Source organism: Conger conger, chromosome 4 (genome assembly GCF_963514075.1).
Source record: "Conger conger chromosome 4, fConCon1.1, whole genome shotgun sequence".
NCBI classification, from domain to species: Eukaryota; Metazoa; Chordata; class Actinopteri; order Anguilliformes; family Congridae; genus Conger; species Conger conger.
The window spans coordinates 35,793,449-35,816,212 of NC_083763.1; the positions used below are offsets into that span (position 1 = coordinate 35,793,449).

General features: G+C 44.4%; 1 protein-coding gene across 1 annotated transcript in view; it reads left to right on the forward strand.

Annotated features, from left to right (window-relative positions):
* The first annotated feature begins 1,085 nt into the window (after positions 1–1,085).
* Positions 1,086–22,764, forward strand: part of LOC133126606 (transmembrane protease serine 7-like) — a 67,674-nt gene continuing 45,995 nt past the window's right edge. Inside the window, exons 1-3 of the mRNA XM_061238950.1 lie at positions 1,086–1,296; positions 9,523–9,558; positions 9,870–10,098. Coding sequence (XP_061094934.1) covers positions 1,086–1,296; positions 9,523–9,558; positions 9,870–10,098 — 476 coding nt within the window. The remainder of the gene's footprint in view (positions 1,297–9,522; positions 9,559–9,869; positions 10,099–22,764) is intronic.

Genomic DNA, 22,764 nt, shown 5'->3' on the forward strand with positions numbered 1-22,764 from the left:
ATTTTGTTATCCTTTCACTTTATATGTCATGTCCCTGGTTCATGTTACTACTTTTAAAGCCTGCTTTTAAACGCTTTAAGGCTCAATTTACTGTAAAGAAGATCTTTACTAATCGGTCCGCATTTCACATAGTCTACAGTGACTCATATGCGGGTAACCGCCTCAAAATAAAAAGTGGGACTATAACGGCATTTATTTAGAAAATGTGTGTTGTGGAGATGCATAGTCATTGTGTTGGTGAGCATGCATTGACAAGAAGAGGGCTCACCCTTCGCATAGCCAGAAAACTTGGGGGGCGTTACAATGTCATCACGTTCATTTTGTCAGAACATGGAGGCTATGATGCCAATAGGCGACAGTCTATTCCTCGTCTATTCAAAATAGGGGCTAAAACCGAGCTAATCATTCTCATACATAAGCTACAGAACCAGCTGTGTCCGTGTGAATTAATAGGCTAGCTAGGTAGAATGCGTCTTTTAAAGTGACAATAGGTAAGAATTTTGTGTTAAAACATTGTTACAAGACCATTGTAAATCCCTTCCTATTGTTGAAAAAGGCTCACTGACATGTTGACTCACCCTCTGCCTGTGTTAGTCTTAAATTCTGGTTTCAAAATATACAGTTCACGGGCCGTCACTCTGTACAAAAACATTGCACAGCTGTACAATAATTTAAACTCGTTGGTTGAAAATTGGTTCTAATTGCCACAGCCAATGGCATGGGGACTTATTCTGATTGTTCGTGTGTAGCTGCCCAAATTGCACTCCAGACAAGGTATCACTGAAACTCTGTATACTATGGCTTATTATCCAAGCGAAGACTACATAGATAGCTATAAAACAAAAATACCAGTTCGCTATTCATATCCCTATTACTGTTCTTTGCTAGGCTAGAGCAATCATTGGTTTTGAGCTGCAATATTGCAGTAGTAAGCAAAGGCTGCAGAAGCAGCACAAGCTCAGGGAATGTTAAAATAAGAATGCCATTCTTTGGTAACGTGTGCCTGTGATTGGATAGTTATAAAAATGTGTTGTGTCTCTGTGATTGCGAGGCTGAAGATTGGTCATGAAATATGTCATTGTAAGATGATATTGTGTCCCAGCAGCAGTAATGATGGAGGTGTGCTGGTGCACTTCTGGATGGTGTTTACTGTCCCTCAGCTGAAGAGTACAGCAGTGTGCGAGGAGTGTGTGAGTGCCATTCTGCAGAATTCTGTTCTCACCAGCCTGCAGAACAGATCCTCCATTGGCTACATGATGGGGCTGCCTGTTGACATGGACTCCATCCTTATCAATGGTAATCATTGCTATTGCATGTGCATGCATGCGTGTGTGAGGCTGATGTCATGGCATTTTCTCTCTTACCCAAAGATAACATACAGTGGTTTGGTGTTTCATTTGGTTCTTCTGCCTCTGAAGATCAGGCAGCAGCAGATTATTATAATTTTTCCACAACAATTACTTGTTGTTTGCACAACCACCACCAGGTGGCATATGTTAGCACACCAATCCACAGCGGTCTGACATACTTGCAGCTTTCAACAGTAGGAGGGCAGCAGTTTATCATGAGAAGCATGATAAGTAAATACAGTACCAAAATACTTGCCAGAGGGAAACAGACATTTGAATCATGGTTATGTTTTGTTTCTATTTATACACAACTCAGATAATAGTTTTAAATGTGGATTTCTTTATTAGAGGTGCAATTTCTGTCTGTTTTTCTCAGAATGCGGACAACCTTGTTGGAAAATCCAGCTATTACCGGTTTGAAATTATGAACTACCATCTGTTTCAAAATATAGCTAGAGCTGGTCAAACCATTAGTACGGAGCTGGGGCAATGACAGGGATTGACAAAATTACAGGGATGGCAAGCTAGCTAACCTAAGCTCTAACCATGGGTTTTCTGGGCCCTATTTCATATCAGTCGCTAATCCGGTTAGCCCGATTAGATTGTTGATGTTATGGGATAAAGCCTAGACATGCTAGACATGAAAGCATGCCCTCGGCCAACCTAAGCAGTGAAGCACCCAGAAGTATGGCTACTGAGCGCAGAAAAGGTTTTTGCCCATTGACTTTTGCCTAACCAAAGAAAACCTGATCGGTCAATTTCTTTCAGCGATACATTTCATTATGTGTAGTAGTTTAGAAAAACAATGATTGTTCGCTCCAGATGTTTTGGGAAAATATTTAATTTGAATATTTTTACAATAGTCTATGGGATCATGTCTCCAATCTCTTGTCTAAGGCCTGGAAGAATAAAATGTGTAATAAAAACACTGAGGCTTGCTAGCTAACGTTAACAATATAATTGCCAAACACGATTGCTTGTTAGCTAAATCGGAACAAGGTAAACCTACATTACCGATGAACTTGCACTTATATTTATGTAACATAACATAAGGTAATGGCGAGAACAGGCCATTCAGCCCAGCAATGCTCGATTTTTCCTACCCCTAAGTGTACCTACTGCCTAAATTGCCTAAAAGCTAAATAAAATCTAATACCGTATCAAGCCTGGTCTCGAAAACCCCCAGTGTTTCTGCCTCCACTACATGCGTTGGCAAGCTATTCCACACATTGACCACACGCTGTGTGAAAAAATACTTCCGAATATCTGTACGGAGTTACTCCTTAGCCAACTTCCATTTGTGTCCTCTCGTTCTGCTAACCGAACTCATCTGAAGAATCCTCTATACTTCACTTTGTTACCCCTTTAATGAATTTAACTCTTATCTTTTATACATGGAATCAATCTGGTTGCCTTTTCTAGTGCCTCTATGTCTTTCTTATAGTGCGGTCCCCAAAACAACTTCCTTGGACTTATAATCAATACTCCTGGCTATGTATCCGAACATCCTATTGGCCTTCTTTACTGCTAGCGCACATTGACTAGAACCCGAAAGGCTTTGGTCAACTATGACCCCCAAGTCTTTTTCCACTTGAGCTCTGTCCAATTTTGTACCCCCCAAGAAGTAGTCCTGCTTTATATTTTTATTTCTTTAGAACTTTACATTTTGTTGTATTGAATTTCGTTTCCCAGGTTTCCGCCCACATCTGGATTTTGTTTAAGTCTTCCTGGATTACTTCAGTAGAGTCTATACTATTAGCTAAACCTCCAAGTTTTGTATCTTCTGCAAATTTAACTAAATTACATTTAATGCCCATGTCTAGGTCATTTATGTAAATAAATCTGCCACAACATTAAAACCGCCTGCTTAAACCAGTTTTTTCATGATTAAAAATGCTTTAAACTGTATAAACTTGTCTATACACACTTAATAATATTATGATATGTGTACTTATATAAGCAGATAATCATAAGTGAATTGCATTCAAAAGTTAAATTTTTAAATGAAAATGGAAATCTTGTGAGTTTTTTCTGTAGTTAAAGCAAACTGTTCATTGTTTCATTTTTCATAGCAGTGTCCTGTTACAATGGCAAAATATAACAGTGGCTACCACTTTCAATAAGCACTAGCTGCACAAATTAGCTAGATGAAAGCATAGCTGATAGATTATCAATTGTTATAGATAAAGTGAAATGACAAACATAAATGTCACTTCATTGATTATTAAATAAGCAAATATGATGCACAGGCTCACTTCAGCAGTAGGCTACAACAACGGCTATCTTAATGATGATAAAATGAATGGAGAACTGCCTAGCTAGCTCGCTAGTGAAAATGGCAATTTAAGGCAAATGCTGTAACTTACTAATGACTGCTCGCAATGTGAAAATCCTTTAACATGTGACAAACAGATAAACAATGGAATGGGAAGGAGTCCAAAGGTGCGTTTCTCTCACTGCCTTTTTTACAGAACTCGTTTCCCGATCCAGTGTACCGTACAATTCTTCCAGGTGTGTAATTTTCCCCAGGAATTTGTAGCAGGATGAAATGTTATTAACATAGAATTGTAGTATGTAGTTTTACGAATGAGAGTAGAATACAGTAAATTATCATCTCCTTTGTTGATAGTAAGATCTAAAAATGTATTTGGTTGTCAGAGAATTTATACAATAATTTGATATTTTCATTGGTGGAATTCAAGTACTCAAGAAACAATTACCGATCAGCCCAACCCAGTTTCGTGTTTTTCTATGTATTGTATTCTGTCTATGTCATTCGTGTTTCCGTGTTTTTGTTACCTCCGTGCACACCGTAGCCACCCTGTCAGTTTGTTCACTTTATTTATTCGTTTCACCTGCGTTTCACTTCCTGATTGTTTCTGGGCTGTCAGAGGGGTCCTGACGGGTGCTACCCTGAACACATCCCCCTCAACCTCAAGATCCACCATCATTGCTTACATCTCCTGTAAGGCGGCTCGCCACCGAGTCCGAGTTCTGATTGACTCCGGAGCCGATGCCAACCTGATGCCAAGCTCCACTCTGGTCCGTTGCCTGGGGGTTCCGACATCTACCTCTCCCAGGTCCTCTGCACCAACGCCACCACTGGCGCACCCCTGGCTGCAGTCAACATGATCACCTCCCCAGTTCGGCTGCAGATCTCAGGCAACCACCAGGAGGAGCTCACATTCTACGTGATGGAGTCTCCCCTGGTTCCGGTGGTGTTGGACAGACCATGGCTACACCAGCACAACCACCAAGTCGACTGGGTCTGGGAACCATCACGGGCTGGAGCCCCAACTGTCACCAGTCCCGCCTCCAGTCTGCATCCAACCAACCCGAGTCCACCCCTAACACTCCTGAGACACCACCTGACCTGTCCTCTGTTCCTCCTGTCTAGATAGATAGATAGATAGATAGATAGATAGATAGATACTTTATTCATCCAGAGGGAAATTTTGTCTACCACGACGTGGGACAAGTCTTCAGCAAGTCCTGAGCCTGCTCTCTGCCTCCTTATCGGTCATATGACTGCACCATAGAACTGCACCCTGGCACCACTCCACCGAGAGGTCGTCTCTTCTCCCTTTCTATCCCAGAGACTCTCTCCATGGAGAAATACATTGGGGACTCCCTGGCTGACCCAATCTGATCCGTCCCTCATCCTCTCCTGCCGGAGCCGGGTTCTTCTTTGTGCAGAAAGAAGACATGTCCCTACAGCCCTGCACTGACTACTGTGGACTTAATGACATCACAATTAAGAACCGCTACCCCATCTCACTCATCTCCTCGGCCTACAAAAGTGGCAATTCTTCACTAAACTGGATCTCCGCAATGCTTACCACCTGGTCCACATCCGCGAGGGCTACGAGTGGAAGATGGCTTTCAATACCCCGAGTGGCCACTGCGAGTACCTCATGATGCCATTTGGGCTCACCAACGCTCCTGCGGTCTTCCAAAACGTCATCAATTATGTCCTCTGAGACATGACCAACCGCTTTGTCTTTGTCTACCTGGACATCTTCTCTGCTACCCTGGAGGTACACGTCAGTCATGTCCGTCAAGTGCTCCCTCACCTCCTGGAGAACTGTCTGTTCATCAAAGCTGAGAAGTGCGAATTCCATCAACCTTCTATCCAGCTTTGTTGTCTCCAGGGGGCAGCTCGAAATGGACACAGAGAAAACCTCCACTGTAGCTAATTGGCCCCCTCCTACCAACCGCAAGGAACTCCTGGGGTTTGCCAATTTCTACAGGAGATTCATACGAAATTACTGCTCTGTCGCTGCTCCTGTCTGCCTTGACATCAAGCAAGATCACCTTCTGCTGGACACCCGCTTCCGACTCCACTTTCAGAGAAATGAAGAAGTGCTTCTCCTCTGCTCCTGTCCTGACGATGCTTCCCAGAGAAGCAATTCACCTTGGAGGTGGATGCCTCCAATACCGGGGTCGGAGCTGTTCTGTTCCAATGGTCCTCCACCAACAAGGTCCACCCATGCGCCTTCTTCTCTCACCACCTCTCAGCCATGGAGAAAAACTACAGTATCGGCGACCGGGAACTCCTGGCAGTGAAGTTGGTATTTGAAGAGTGGTATCATCTGTTGTCACGACTCCCTTCATTGTCTGGACTGACCACCACAACCTAGAGTACCTGAGGTTGGCCAAAAGACTCAACCCCCGCCAGGCCTGGTGGTCCCTGTTATTCAACCACTTCAACTTCTCCCTGATATATCGGCCTGGCTCCAAGAACATGAAACCTGATGGCCCCTCCAGACTATACTCACATCTACAAGTTGACCCAGTTCACTATAGTCAGCAAAATGGAAGAACTACTGAGGGGCTGTCCTGTAACTGAAAACACACCTTCCAACCGCCTCTTCATTCCCGAAGTGGTCCGTTCGCTAGTCCTGGAGTGGGCCCACACGTCCTGACTTGCCTGTTACCTTGGGGTCAGCTGCACGCTGGTTCTCCTGGGCCATCGCTTCTGGTGGCCAACAGTCAAACCCGATATGGCCAAATTTGTGGCCACCTGTCCCGAGTGTTCCGGGGGGGGGTCCAGCAACCACTTCCTGTTTCCCATCGCCCATGGTCCCACGTGGCATTGGACTTCATAACCGGTCTACCCGTCTCCAAAGGGACGTCTATGGTTATGACAGCGGTAGACCGGTTTTCTAAGTATGGGCGCTTTGTCGCTTTACCAAAGCTCCCGTCATTTAAGGAGACTGTGAAACTCGTAGTCCTCCATGTTTTTCGCCTACACGTCCTTCCCGTGGATGTCACCTCGGACCGTGACCCTCAGTTCTCCAGTCAACTCTGGAAGGCCTTCTGCATGCTCATCGGCACCAAGGCCCAACTCTCCTCCGGTTTCCACCCACAGACCGACGGGCAGATGGAGCGTCTTAATCAGGAACTGGAAAAGATGCTCCATTGCCTGGTGGAGAAATCACCAGCAGCCTGGGTGGATAGTCTCCCTGGACTTTATATTACGGAATGCCTGATCCCTTCTGTATCTGTTTACTGGCTATTGACCCTCACCTGTCTGACATGCATCTTTATAATAAAGACTTATATATAAGTTTATAATATATAAATCCTATGCCTTGGTCTCGCATTTGGGTCGCTTGTTCTACGGTTCTGATAGGTCCACTAGTTTATTCTGTTTGTAGAGGGGTCAGACAAATTATTTTTTCCCACAATCCCAAAAATAATTATGCACAACTGGGCATAACTGAGCAAAACTTTGAGCAATAGATGTACCTTCACACTGTCTAAATATTCTACTCTGTGAGTTCGATCAGAAATGTCAGGAAGGAAGTATTCCATGGCACATAATCCTGGTAACACAATATTGGTATAAAAAGATTCTGCATTAAAAGAAACAGGGATGTTGGATTTCCTGTTATCAATATAAGAAGGAAGTTCATAGACAAAAGGTTTAAAAAAAGAATCAATATAGATCGTTCTTAATCACGTGACAATTTTCTTGATGATGATGTGTTTGAGGACAAGCGGCCAGAGCAAGCCATAGCAACCCATTCATTTTTGTGGTAAAACACATGGGTTAAACTAAGCCTAGATGACATGCATAGTCAATATCAGTTTTCATATAAAAGTTGGATGGAAAAGCGGTGACACAATGGAAATAAGCTAACAACGTAACTAGCTAACAGTCCTATAGCCAACACCTTCACTCAGTAGGTGTAATCACAGTCACTCACAAACAGCAAAACACATTTTCTGCACACAGCATCACCATGGCATTTTGCAACTTGGTCATCAAGTAGACGTTTCATTTATAGTAATATTTCAGTAGCTACGATCTAGCTACGATGCCAAGTGGAAGTCGCTAACCACAAAGAGATAACATTTTCATTGTTGATTATCCAGTTGTCTTAGTAAAGGCGTCCAAAAGAGAACCGGAGAAAGGCAGAGGAATCACAATGCATTTAAACGGTCAAATACAATGCTGCTGTCAAATCCATCTGTTATGGGAGATGTAATGCACAGGTTGCATTCTGTCTTTTAAGGGAGATGTAACGTGCAGGTTGCATCCGCCCATAAGGGGTTAAATATCCATAGGTAATGTACTTACATTGCAGTCACTTCAGTTACATCCAGACAAATCTTGATATATGTTATTTTGTCCATATAAACGTTTTTATGATCCAAACTACTTCCATGTGTATGCAAGCTAAATACGTTTTGTTTGCTAGACGCTTTTTTCCATTGACTTAGATGTGTTATTATGCAGTATACTAAGCCTTTTCTAAATTTAGGGGTTAGAAAACTAAGATGATATTTTTTTGCTTCGTCTTATACCTTGGGAATGATAAATACTTAAACATGAAGAAAATCATGTTCTCTTAAGCATGAGTAAACCTCATTTAACCATCACATATTAGCCTAATTGTAGGCTACAGTATGTTCAGAAAGGACGGTTGAAATATGGTGAGATTTCAAACTGTGCAGACTGTGTAAGCACATATCACAGATTATTATTACTTGATTAAATGTGGTGTGAACAGTTCATTAGTGACTACCCTAGTAACCAGTACAGATTCATGTGTTGGCTCAATTATTTGTAATACAATCAGTGTAATACACTTCAAAAGATGTGTGAGACATGGATCAAGAGAGGAAGGGGGCCCACAGAGGCTGCTTATGTATAGGGGAATTTTGTGCTACACCCCTGGCTATGCATTTAAATAGATGCCAAAACATTTACTAAACACCTATTTTCATTTATGTTGGTGACAGCTCCATTGCCCGACGCTTCTGCGTTCCCATTTCCTGTTTCTCAAACGTAAAATGAATGGCCGGAAAGTACACAGATATAAGCGAATGGGAACTATGAGTTAATCAGATAATGACGATGATGTCATGAAGTGTGTGTGTGTGTGTGTGTTTATGTGCATGCATGCATGTCTGTCTTTTCGTCTATGCTGTGCTCAATGTAATGCCTGTGATGTTTAGCTCTACATGGGTTGCCCTGTCAGACTGTGCCACCCATTGGCCTCCAGCCCATCTCCCTTTATGACCAGAGTCATCCTTGCCTGTCTTCAATTACCCACTGTCATTGGGGGGGGTCAACATGGCTCAGGCAGTAAGAGCAGTCGTCTGGCAGTCGGAGGGTTGCCGGTTCGATCCCCCGCCCGGGCTGTGTCGAAGTGTCCCTGAGCAAGACACCTAACCCCCAAATGCTCCTGACGAGCTGGTCGGTGCCTTGCATGGCAGCCAACCGCCGTCGGTGTGTGAGTGTGTGTGTGTGAATGGGTGAATGAGAAGCATCAATTGTACAGCGCTTTGGATAAAGGCGCTATATAAATTCCAACCATTTACCATTTAGGTTCTGCAAGGTTTCTTCCTATCACCAGCCAAGGAATTCTTCCTTGCCACTGTTTCCATAGACATGCTCTTGGGGGGTTGAGGCCCTGATTCCTGTAAAACTGCATGGTGCCAATGTCCTTTGTAAAAAGTGCCACACAAATAAAATTTAATCTTGCTGTAATGCCCACATTATTGCCTGTAATGTCAATTACTTCAGTAGGTTCTGTCTTAGATGACACCATGAATCTTTACTTTGCTCATAATTACTCATGTCCACAGTTACTTATTCTTTGAAATGCTGAATATGACAAACTAATTCCTCTTTTTTCTCTACATTGTATTGAATGCTCAGCTGCACTGCGTTCAGACTACACAGGGACATCGGCAGGTAACTCATCTTAAATGTAACTTATATCTGTAGGATTCTGTGTGGTATATAGAAGTATATATGGTGGCAGTGTCATACAATATTCATTCAATATTTATTCATTATTATTGTTGCAGGTTTGATTATCATGTGGCACTGCAGTTATATCGTTTATTGAGTTTCTTAATCTGAATTGCTGCTGTAAGAATGTAAGCTGTGTAAGTTGTCTGGCATAGAGCATCTACTAAATGGCAGAAAGTAAAATATAATGTATCTCAGAAGTATATGTGATCTATTGCTGTTGGGTGAATGTCTCTCTTGCCTCTTCCCAGACTCTCAGTGTGTTGATAAGCTGTATGCTAGCATGCTAGGAGCCAAAGTACCCCTGAATATCTTCTCCTCTTGGGGGGGGCTCAGCTGCCATATCAAACTGACCGCTGCTCCCAGGTCTCTGATTCGCCTCACCATCACTGCCTTCCAAATTGAGGCCAGTGACTGCGTTAATGATGGCCTCACTGTATATGATGCCCTGCTACCCATGAGTGGCAGGACTCTCTACAGGTGAGTGAAATATCTGTGTGGTCCCCTGTATGGCCTGTAGACATTCCTATTGTTACACTGTATTATACCTGCACCAACTTACCAAATACTGACAAAGACAAAAAAAAAAAAATTTTTGGCTCTGTACACCACAGTTGTAGATTTTTAATAAAGTTATTGTGTGGTTGAAGTGCACATTCTCAGCATTTATTTAAAGAAACTATGGAGAAACTATGTATGTACTTTTTATCCACAGCCCTCCATTTCAGGGCACCATAGGTTTGTGTCAGGCTAATGCTATTTAAATGAAAGAAGTAATGTTTAGTCCTTTGTCATATTAGGGAGGACAACCGAAAAATGTATTTCCGGAAATCAACATGAATATTATGATTAAAATCTCAGTTTAACCTTAAATGAACGTGTTGTGGACAATAATTCTGCTTAGGTACAATTTTAATGTGATGAAATGACTGTTTTGTGGCCTTTACGAGCTCATTTTACCAGCATTCCAATCAATGTTAAATGCTGGACCCCGACAGCACAGAAAAACAGGCAAATTTCACTGACCATTGTTTACATTTATGGAGCTCGAAAATGGTGGTGCAACAATAGCTTTTACTGGTTGATTTCACGCACTCATACAAGGCAGTTGGTGGCAGTTCGAACTGTCAAAAGTGTGACTGTAGCCAGGTCAATATTTTCGCTGGATATTCGGTATGTCCAGCTTAATAAGTCCAAAGTCCCTCGTTACTTTTTAATAGTTGCAATGGATTTTGACAATAGACATGTCAGACTTGAATCATGTTAACGTTCTCGAGCGTGCGCCTACGTTTAAGTAGCAAATAACCGTGTTGTATCCTTCTAACGTAATTTACATAGCAACTGAACTCTCTGATCACGTGGAATCACCGATAACAGCCAACAGAAATTAATGACGATTCAGAAAATCCGTAAAAGGTTTAAAACAATCCTATGGTGGGATTTTTGCCATTTATGGACGGTGCGACAGAAATTTTCGATATTTTGATATTTTATTTATATCAAGTGCCTTTAAAAAGCTAATTGTATGGCTTTGTGCTATTCGCGTATGCTAGCTACATCATGCTAACATCGCACAGGGACCAGTAAAGGCTTAGAACACACTAGCACTTTCGTTATTGTAAGTTTGATCACCTCTACTGTGAAGTAAAAAAGTGGACAAATTACATTTTCTGTGAGAAATGTATTGGCGAACTCACTTGCACACACAGCAGTCTACATTCTAAAGCCCCACTTTGACCTCCCTAGTCATATTGTTATTCTTTGCATGCAATGACAGCTTGTGAAGTGATACTAAATATCTTATCTGATGATGTTCGGTACTGCAGCCATTTTGAGCGCCTCCTTTTTCCGGGGGCCAGTTTTCTATTCAGCATTTGAAACATGTTTTATTGGATTAGGATTGGGTGAATGACTTGGCCAGTCAAGAATTTAAAGATTTTTTTAATCGTAATACCGCAACACGCAAATGTAAGAACAAACCACTTACATAGCCAAACACTGCTTACCTAGCCAAACTAAACATCCTGATACATAAGGAAATATCACAGAAAGACAACAATTAAGGTTTACAGGGAGGTAGGGAGGGACAGGGAGAGGTGCAGCTTGAAGAGGTGCGTCTTCAGTTTGCGTTTGAAGATGGCAAGAGATTCTGCTGTTCTGACCTCCACGGGGAGTTCGTTCCACCACCGTGGAGCCAGAACAGACAGTAGTCATGAGCGGGAGGTGAAAGTTCGGAGAGGGGGAGGCGCCAAGCGGCCTGTGGAGGCCGAACGAAGAGGTCTGGCAGGGGTGTAGGGTCTGATGATTTTTTGGAGGTAAGCTGGGGTAGACCCCTTAACTGCTTGGAAGGCTAGCACCAATGTTTTGAATTTGATGCGAGCCATGACAGGCAGCCAGTGGAGGGAAGTAAGCAGGGGAGTGACATGTGAGTGTTTGGGAAGGTTGACCAGACGAGCTGCTGCATTCTGGATAAGTTGGAGGGGTCTGATGGCGGATGCTGGGAAGCCAGCCAAGAGGCAGTTGCAGTAGTCCAGGCAGGACAAAACCATCGCTTGGACCAGGAGCTGGGTCAAGTAGGGGGTGAGAAAGGGGCAGATTCTCCGTAATGTAACGCCGCTCCCATGATTCCTCCAACACTCTCTGCAAAAGTGCATCTTGCTTAATTTTAATTTTGTTAACACGTTGATTCCTAGCACGAGGAATCGCCGCAGTCCACGTAACAGGTGGGCTCCTGGTATATCTTCCAACCAGAGGATGCGGTCTTCACATCACGCAGCTGGTAACCTGGCCTGCTGTTCTCATACTGGGTCAGCTGGGGCACTGTTTGTGCTGTCGGTACTCCCTCTGCCAGCTGGTAAGCCGGCTTGGTGTTCTCGTACTGGGTTTGCTGGGGCGCTGTTGGTGCTGTTGGCACTCCCTCTGCTCCCCCCATCTCCCTGGATTGTGCCTGCGGCCGCTGGAAACTGGAATCCCCCCGTCTGGCGCCTGGTCTCTGCGTTACTCCCCCAATATGACACCAGATGGATACCTATAGCACTGTTGAGAGAAGATCTCAAGAGAGGGAGAACACAAGATAGTACCACTAACACCACCACCAGTGTTATCCCCACTACAAGTCCTATTTTTGCCAGCCAACTTCCCCATCGTCCAACCGAAGACCACCATTGGCTGGGGCGCCATCGGGCTGCTCCATGGTTCGGGCGTGGGGGGTGCTTCAAATTCAAAGAAACCATTTATTTCCTTGGCTCTCAGCAACTCCAGCTGCAACTACAGTAGTTTTCTTTGAATGTCTTTTGCTTGATCTTCCAGCTTTTTTCCCTCTTTTCGCTGCCTTTCTACAGCGTGCACCACATGGTCCACAAACTCTCTCTGTGTCATGGTGTTCAGTCCCACCACCTCATCGAGGTGGCGCCCCACTTCCGGTGACATCCCCTCCCGTATGGCCTTGCGGAAGAGGGTAGTCATTATGGGATCTGTCTGTACGTCTCTTTCGGTTATCAGCCTCCACCTGCGCAACTGCGTGTGGATGTATGTTGCCGGTGATTCATCATCTTTTAACGGCGGTCCCGTTAAGGTCGTGATGTCTGGTCGTGCAGGATACAGGGCCCGCAGGGGTGAGGGGAGGGTGGAAGGGGGGTGGGCAGGTCCCCTCGAATCGCTGAAACCAGGTCGAGCCACAGCTCTGGGAGAGAGCACCGGGGGCGGTGGCGGGCGGCACCGGGACTGTAAAGCTAATTTGCGCGTAGGAAGAGCGAAGAGCCCCCAGCACGTCGGGCCCCACTGCGGAGCCACCTGTCACCCAGAGCCGGCCCGGGCGAGGCCGCTCCGTCCCAACCGAGGTCCGGAATTAAATGGCGCCCACCCCCTCCTTCCGCCCTTCCGCCCCACTCTTCGCCTCTCGTCGTCTCCCTTTGTCTCTCGTGGCATTATTCATCGTTTATGAGCGCCGTTCTGCGGTGCCGCCAGACAAAACACAGGTGTTTAGGGTATATCCCATATTTCTTTATTTTTCTCTGTCTTCTTTGCTGGGTCTCCTCAGCGGCCTTCGAAAAGTAAAAAATCCAAACAGCACAAAATGACTCCACCCCTCTGGTCCAATTATGTTTTTGGCAAAGGGAGAGAGGGACCGATATGTGCAGGGGATGTTTCATTACTGCTTTCCTGGAAGCACTGCACCTTTAGACATTATGGAAGTATTTTTTGGGGGGAGGGGTGAATCCACCTTTGCATTTGAAAATGTGTTGCTTTTAAGTCCAGTAGCCTTTCTCACATACAGACTCAGTATAGAATACGCCCATGAATCACAGGATTAGGGAGATGATTCACACATGAAGTACACCACAGATTAGCCGAAGAAATTCTCACAAACCGGAGATCACATGCGCGTACGCACACACACCACACACAGGAATCACATCACTGCGTTCGGTCTTTTTTGCTGTTTTAAGCATACAAACGTATACGCTTGATATTTTTTACACCGATTAAAAAACAATTCGCCAACGAATACGTATAAAACTGTAAAAGCGTCAAAGAGCGTCTTAAACCGCAGCGGTCGAGAAATAAGCGGCCGGCTTCCCCCATCGGTTCGCCGTCAGTCGAGAAGCGCGGGTCTGCTTGAGTGCAGCACACCGCGGAAAAAAAAGAAGAAGAAATCGAATAAAACCCGGCGCAGGACTGCTGCAAAAGTCCTTTTAATGCTGTCCTTGAAAATGCCTTCGCTGTGAAATTCCTCTAATGTTTAGGGAGAAGGTAGAATGCGGTATATGTCAGCCGGGTCCCACAGGGTTTGATTTTGTACTCTAATAGCTGTTACGAGCCCACAATATAGCCGAGGAGTAATTTTCCTTGGGGGTGCCCTGCTCGCTTTGTGTCAATATTCTGGCATTTGAAGTCACGTACTGTATATGCTTCTGGGAGTAGCTCAGGAGCCAGGCAGACTCGTAATGGTCTGCATTCATTAATAAGGCTGCAGCTCCGCTGGAATATACCCAGCATTGTTTCCATCCCCACAACCTTTCACAGGAGAGCCTTCAGGTCCCCCACAGCCAATATTTGGCCTGTCGTCTCCTCCTCCAGCACCCTGATCCAGTGGCTCGCTCCATTCTGTAACTCAGGGAGATTTGTTATTACATTTTGCATATCCTGGGTGGACCAGGGGATGGGGAGAGGTCTTAGCAGGGATGAATATCATTTCAGTCTTACCTGGGTTGAGCTTTAGATGGTGGTTGCCCATCCAGCTCTGGATGTCACTCAGGCAAGCAGAGATACGGGCAGAAACCTGTGTATCAGATGGTGGGAATGAGATGAAGAGTTGGGTATCGTCTGCATAGCAGTGGTAGGATAGCCTATGTGCAGTGATCACAGGGCCAAGGGAACCAGTGTAAAGAGAAAAAAGAAGCGGGCCTAGGACTGAGCCCTGGGGAACTCCTGTGGCAAGGGGCCGAGGTGTCGATACCGTAGCAGCCCAGGCAACCTGGAAGGAGCGACCAGAGAGGTAGGACTCAATCCAGTCCAGGGCTGTGCCACAGATGCCCATTGCTGACAGGGCGGACAGGATGATGCAGTGATCCACAGTGTCGAAGGCAGCAGAGAGATCTAGAAGAATGAGGACAGAGGAGAGGGAGACTGCACGTGCGGCATGGAGCGACTCACTGACGGAGAGGAGCACGGTCTCTGTCGAGTGGCCCGATCTGAAGCCAGACTGATGGGCGTCTAGCAGGTTGTTGCTAGAAAAGAAAGAAGAAAGTTGAGTAGAAGCTGCTTGTTCTATGGTTTTAGAAAGAAAAGGAAGAAGAGATACCGGGTGGTAGTTCTGGATGATGGAGGGATCCAGGGTAGGCTTTTTTAGCAACGGAGTGATGTGGGCCCTCTTGGAGGATGCTGGAAAACAGCCAGAAGACAGGGAGGAGTTGACAAGGAAGGTGACAAATGGGAGAATGTCAGGTGTGATAGTCTGGAGAAGAGAAGAGGGGATAGGGTCAAGGGCACAGGTTGTAGGACGGTGGGAGAGCAAGAGTTGAGAAACATCAGAGTCTGTAAGGGGGGAGAAAGTGAAAAAGGAAGGGATGGGCCTAGAGGGGGGGAAGGGCACAGTAAGGGGGGCGGTGGTTGTAAAGGATCTGCGGATGACTGTGACCTTCTCATCGAAAAAGTCAGCAAAGTCATCAGCAGCGAAGGAGGACTGAGGTGGAGGAGGCGGTGCGTTGAGGAGGAGAGAGGAGAAAATGGAGAACAGTTTCCGGGGGTTAGAAGCGGAGTTTTGAATTTTTGTCTGATAGTATTTTGCTTTGGCGGCAGTGACAGCGGAAGAGAATGCCGCCAGGAGTGACTGGTAAATTGTGAGGTCTGAAGGGTCTCTGGATTTTCCCCACTTCCTCTCCGCTGCGCAGAGGCTGGTCCTGGAAGTACGGAGGGTGTCAGATATCCAAGGACTGGGAGGGGATGTGCAAGGTGGCTTTGAGACAGGGGGACAGAGAGAGTCAAAGGCGGAGGAGAGAGATGAAAAGGAGGGTGGCAGATGCAGAGTCAGCGGGGAGTTTGGAGAAGGATTCGAGAGGGGGGAGTGAGACGGTGACGGTGCTGGCAAAGGAAGAGGGTGAGAGGGAGCGGAGGTTACGGCGGGCTGAGGAAGTGTGGGTGGGAGGAGGGGGAGGAGGATGGGGAGGAAGAGGGAGGGAGAATGAGATGAAGTGGTGATCAGATGTATGCAGAGGGGTAACCGTGAAATCGGAGCATGAGCAGTTCCTCACAAAGACAAGGTCTAGGACATTGCCTGCCTTGTGGGTTCGAGGAGAGTGTTGCAGGGAGAGGCCGAAGGAGTGGATTAGCGGTAGGAAGGCAGCAGGCTGGGAGGCTTCAAGGTGGATGTTGAAGTCTCCAAGGAGAATCAGTGGGGTGCCATCCTCAGGGAAGGAGCTGAGAAGGGTGTCTAGCTCATCAAGGAAGTTTCCCAGGGGCTCTGGAGGACGGTAGATAACTGCAATGAAAAGGTTAGTAGGGTAGGATACTGCAACAGAATGGAATTCAAAAGTGGATATGGACAGGTCAGAGAGGGGGAGAACAGAGAATTTCCATGAGGGGGAAATTAAAAGACCAGTACCACCGCCAAAGCCGGAAGGCCGGGGAGTGTGCGAGAAGGAGAAGGAGGATGAGAGGGCAGCGGGAGTGGCAGTGTTGTCAGGTGTGATCCAGGTCTCCGTTAGGGCAAGGAATTGTAGGGACTGGAGGGAGGCATATGCGGGGATGAAGTCAGCCTTCTGAGTGGCAGACTGGCAGTTCCATAGTCCCCCTGTGACAGCAAAGTCCTCACAGGGGGTCAGCGGGGGGTAGCTGATGTTTGAGGGGTTCCGACGCCATGGAGGCCCACGTCGCAGGGGGTGTCTTCGAGGGAGAGATCAGACTGGGATGGGGTGAAACATAACATCACAAACTGGGATGGAGCGTCGCTCTGACACGCCTATTTAAATCGCCTATAATTGCTCACAAGCAATACCAAATCAAAGCTAATCTACTGACAAATTCCACAGCTATTGAAGACAAACGTTCAATCACTCTACAGGTATGCAACCAGTATAAGTGATTAACAGCAATAGAGACAAACAAACTGGCTCAAGCCCTAACCTGTGCTGTTCAAATTAGCAATTTAAAATCAAACGTTACCGCGTCTAGAGGAAGGTCCGCAGCGATACTAGAACACCTGGTTAAATTTATGCACTTAATTCCCACGTTCCCACGTTTTATATGGGAGTTTTTCCCACCTTGTGTTTCCCTTTTTGACCCCACCTGTTCGAGCCGTTGGTGCATTTTAAATGTTCTCTTTTTTCCCTCAGCATCCTCCATTTCATTCACCTTTTTTACTAACCTACTATGGTAGTTATCATACTGTTCATATTTTTCCTTTATCAACCTTTCCAACCCCTCCACCTCTTCATATTCTTCCCTTAGCCCAGGTATCCGCCGTTCCATCCTTTTTCTCCTCGAGACGCTCTTTTTCTATCCCCACCTGTTCTTCCTCTCCCTCATGTTCTACCCACCCACTTATTTCAACCTGCCTTTTCACTACTGGACATACAGTCATTGCAAGTGGCGCTTCAGACATTACTGGGCATATTGGATACACACCCCTCTCCTTTTCCTCCGCATGTACCGGCGGCTGCGGGGCATACGGAGGAGGAGTCATCATTTCGCTGTGATCTGTACCCACCCTTATACCCTTTCCTAGGGAAAAAGACCTGAACCACCCAAGGATCGCTTTTTCCTGTTCCCGTTTTTGCTTTCGTATTTGTTTTTATCTCCTGTTTTATAATTTGCTCTTACTCCTCCCATCTGGTCGCATATTTCTCTGTCAAATGTACCACCTTTAGGCCATTTTGTCGCCATTTTCTTCGTCCTTTTTGTCCATTTATCTGAGATAGTTTCTATCTCCTGTTTACATTTAGGATATACTCGCCAGATTATATCAACCGGCGTTTTCTCTCCCCTTTCCATTATTTTATGTTTCCCTTAATATATATTTTATTTCTTTTTTATATTATTATCTATATTATTATATATTTAATCTTTAAATTTCCTATTATTATCTATATTATTATATATTTAACCTTTAATTTTCCTATTATTATCTATATTATTATATCTTTATCTTTCCTATTATTATCTATATTATCATATATTTAACCTTTATTTTTCCGCCGGGGCCTGTATTTTCTCCCGTTTATTCTTTATTCACACTTTGCATTTCTTAACTTAATTTAGTTTATTGCTTTTCACCCTTCTCTTTTATGGTTGTACACATACATAAATAATGATTTTTACAATTTTTACCTTCGTTGCCTCAATACAACGTTATATCCGCTCAAGCACAAGCATCTAAGCATCAGCACAACTTTAACAGTATTTTTCTTACCAACTATTTTTCTCTTAATTCACACCTTAGAGGACAGTGTTTACCCGACACGCTTTTACCAGAGCTCTTGTAGGCGGCCCTTCTTGGGTTTCTCTCCTCCCAAGTCTCTGGCACCTCTACAACATCAACAGCTTAAACCATCAGCAGTAACAATATACCTTCAGACTTACTTTTTCAATATTAGTTCTGCTTCAACAAACACTTTTCAACACAATTTATGACGTCACACCACACTTAATTCACTCACGGTTCGCTGCGCATGTTTCCTGGAGAGCTCGCCGCCTCCTTCTCCTCAATTTTCGGTATAAGTTGCCGGGTTAGTTATACGACAGGATGTCGCCTCCGGCGTCAGGGAGAGGAGGTCAGAGGGGACAGCGCCCCAATCCGAAATACAAGTAGTTAAATACTCTCACCTTTTGATAAGCTGCAGCTTTTAAGGGGCTAGTACCCTCCGCCCTCGTGTCCAGGCGCCGGGAGCTTCAGCTATTCCTTTTTCGTATCCCGGACGAGCCCCCAAAATGTCGTGTCTAGGAAAGTCAAATCTCTAATTTGTTGAAAAACAACTTCACAAAGGAAAAGACACCATGGCAGCAAGCTCTTCAGGAAAATCAGACTTTATTTGCACAAGTGCACAAAGCCGGATCAATTCTGCAGAATTGAACCTCGATTGTCAGTTTTACACCCATTTTATACACCATGTTCAATGCAACTCCTCCTAAAACATTCCTAAAAACACCAGCTGGTGTCTGGCACAGGCCCACAAGATATTTTTGCTTTGTAAGCTGTTCTTAAAAATAAATGTTCTTATCACATCTTGTTCTGTAAACTGTCCTTCAAAATGACAGTCTTCAAAGCAAGATGCCTTGCCCTGCAAGCTGTTCAAGACGCCCCCGTCCTGCAAACTGTTTTTTCACAAAGAGGAATCTTAAAAGATGAATTATGCAAAACATGGTGCTATTCTGTACTTTCCAATTTTCTTTTTAAGCATACACATTATTGTATTCAATTCAGGTTACATATGGGTCACTGTGTACTTCTAGCACAAATTAGCAGTTTATCAGTCTCTTCTAAGTGATTAAGTGTAGTTTTTCAGCCTGAAGCATTCTTTTGCTTTTTCTTCTACAGTTGACACTGTGGTTTCTTGCGTTTCCATAAACTCATCTGTAATTAATTCTATAAATTCATTGGATTACATATTCTACAGTTGACACTGTGGTTTCTTGCATTTCCATAAACTCATCGGATTACATGTTGATTACATGAGTAATAGGCAGCATACATATTGATTTCATGAGTAATAGGCTGCATACATATTGGTATACTTTTGACATGAAGCTTTGAGAGTTTTGGAGGAACCAGCTTGCTCAACTCTGAAAGTTTGATGGTTTCATCTGATTTTGACTTGTGATTGATTTGTCATAAAACGTAGGTAGAACATCTTGTTCTGTGAATTTTTCCTACAGGTGCCAAGATTTTTGCACACCACTATATATATATATAAACTCATTAAGCACTTTATTAGGAACAATATACTAATACTGGGAAGGGCCTCCCTTTGCTCTCAAAATAGCCTCAATTCTTCTTGGCGTGGATTCCACAAGATGTTGAAAACATTCCTTTGAGATTCTGTTCCATGTTGACATGATTGCATCACAGAATTTCTGCAGATTTGTCAGCTGCCCAGTGTACCAAGAAAACATTCCCCACACCATTACCCAACCGCCACCAGCCTGAACTGTTGACACAAAGCAGGTTGGGTCCATGGATTCATGCTGTTGGCACCAAATTCTGACCCTACCATCTGCATGCCTCAGCAGAAATTGAAGTTCATCCCACCAGGCTACATTCTTCCAACTGTCTAGTTTTGGTGAGCCTCTGCCCACTGCAGCCTCAGCCTTCTGTTCTTGGCTGACAGAAGAGGAACCTGATGTGGTTTTCTACTGTTGTAGCCCATCCACCTTAAGGTGTTGCGTATTCTGAGATGCTTTTATGCTCATCACAATTGTACAGAGTGGTTATCTAAGTTACGATAGCCTTTCTTTCAGTTTGGCCATTCTCTGTTGACATCTCTCATCATCAAGGTGTTTCTGTCTGCAGAACTGCAGCTCGCTTATTTTTTGCACCATTCTGAGTAAACTCTAGGGACTGTTGTGCATAATCATTAACTGCCATACAATTGGCTGATTAGATAATCACATGAATAAGGAGGTTCCTAATAAAGTGCTCAGTGAGTGTATATATAGTTTGCTATCCCATAATTCCAAATACCCACAGTAAAAATGCATGGAATCGATGGCACACATACCTGTGAAGGTGATCTTCGTGAATATAGTAAAATATGTCGAAAACAATTTGACTTTTGGAATTTTAGCATACATTAAACTGGATGACCATTTTGGAGTGTTAAAGGTTATTACTTTTATTAGTGAGCAAAGTAACCGAACATGTTAGATTTTCTGCTGTACATTTTCTTGAACACATGGTGTAGATGTAATGTAGAAATGTAGAATGTTGAGATTTTAAGTGAAGACAGTTTGGCCAAAGTTTTTCAAAGTGCACCTGGCATGCCCACAGTGCCATATAAATGATTACACTTCTGGGAGAAATAAAATATGTCCTGGAACCTCCCACACAATGTTCCCATTCTATCCTGCCAGTAGTGAAGTTCATTGCAATGTTACATCTCGCATTTGGATTAATTCAAACAAAATTTGTCGCCGCTGCGGAAATATGTACAATTTTTTTCTGCATTGGATACATTTACATCCTACCCCTAGCCTCCCTAGCTCCCTGTAATTTCAATTAGCCATGTAAGCCGTTTATTATCATATTTATAATAATTATCAGGAATTATATGATATATATATATATATAGTATATTGCATATACTTGTTCTATTATTCCTAGCATTGTATTTTTCAAAACTGTTTTATTGCTGCTTCTTGGTTGGTTTGTCCTCATCAGAAAAAATTATTATAATCTGTGCATGTGGATTGCCTGGTGGCTTTGCTCACTCAAATCGAAAGACAGTCGTTGATAGCCTACACAGCAGCAGGTAACCTTGTTTAAAATAATAATGAGGTCATGTTATCTCAGCAGGCCCCATAAAAATCCCTGTGAAAAAGTACTCACTTGAAAGACGGCAAAGTTATCTTCTCTGCACAAAAGTTATTTTGGTATTAAACGAATACCAAAGAACGTGTGAAACCATTTGGAAATGTCCCATTTACTGACTTTTGCTGATTAGCTATGCTAGGGAGAAATGCCCTTTTTAACATTTCACAGGTGAGCATCGTCTGATGAAACAGATCCCAGTAAAAACAACGATAGCTATACTTGAGTTTAACTTTCGTATTTTTTTGCAAAGAAATGACAGAAAGTGAGAAAGCTTACCGGCTTTCTGATTTGCATCAGACACAGTAAGACTCTTATACACACTTTTCCAGAAGGGGGGACTTTACCAAAACAAAAAGACATGAAGCTGGCCATGAACATTTATTAGTATTTTGTCTTCTGAATACCCCTTGTTGACCTTGTTGTAAGATCAGAATGTGCTAGCTGAGAAGCAGAGACATTAAGGTCAAAGGCTGTCTGTCTGCTGGGAGAGAGACAGAGGAAGACTCATAGTAAGCACTTAATTCAGAAAGTGGTCTAACAGTAATAAGGATTATCACTAAAAGGTTATTTGTAATCACGTGATTGTCTTTATGTTAGACAATCCCAGAATTTTAATTAGATGTTTCCTTTTGTCTTAATGTTTCTTTTTTTAAGTCTTTTGTATTAATATTATTATTATATTAAGATCAAAGGGTCAGACCTCCCCGGCTGTCACGGGGCTCAGTCACGGGGCTCAGTCACGGGGCTCAGCCACGGGCGCCAGCCGCCGGAGCCCGAAACGAGCGTTTCCCCATTGCTTTGAATGGGCGCAGAGAGACAGGGGTGCTCTTCGGCTTATTGCATGGGCACCGAACGACCCACCATCAGGTGTCACACCTCCCCGTGCTCGGGGCAGTCCCCTGCGGATAGCTGGCTGGGTTGGGAGGGGCTACGAGGCCGCCCAGGAGATCTGGGGCGCTGACACTTCCACGGGTGACCAGTTGCCGGCAGACCCGCTTCAATCAGTCGGGACGTTTTTCCTTCGCTGCGGGGCCACCGAGCAACTCGGTTCAGGGCTTGTTCGAGAGAGCGCGTGACGGGCAGCGGCCCCTAAGAGTTTCGCCAGGAAGAACCGATAGGAA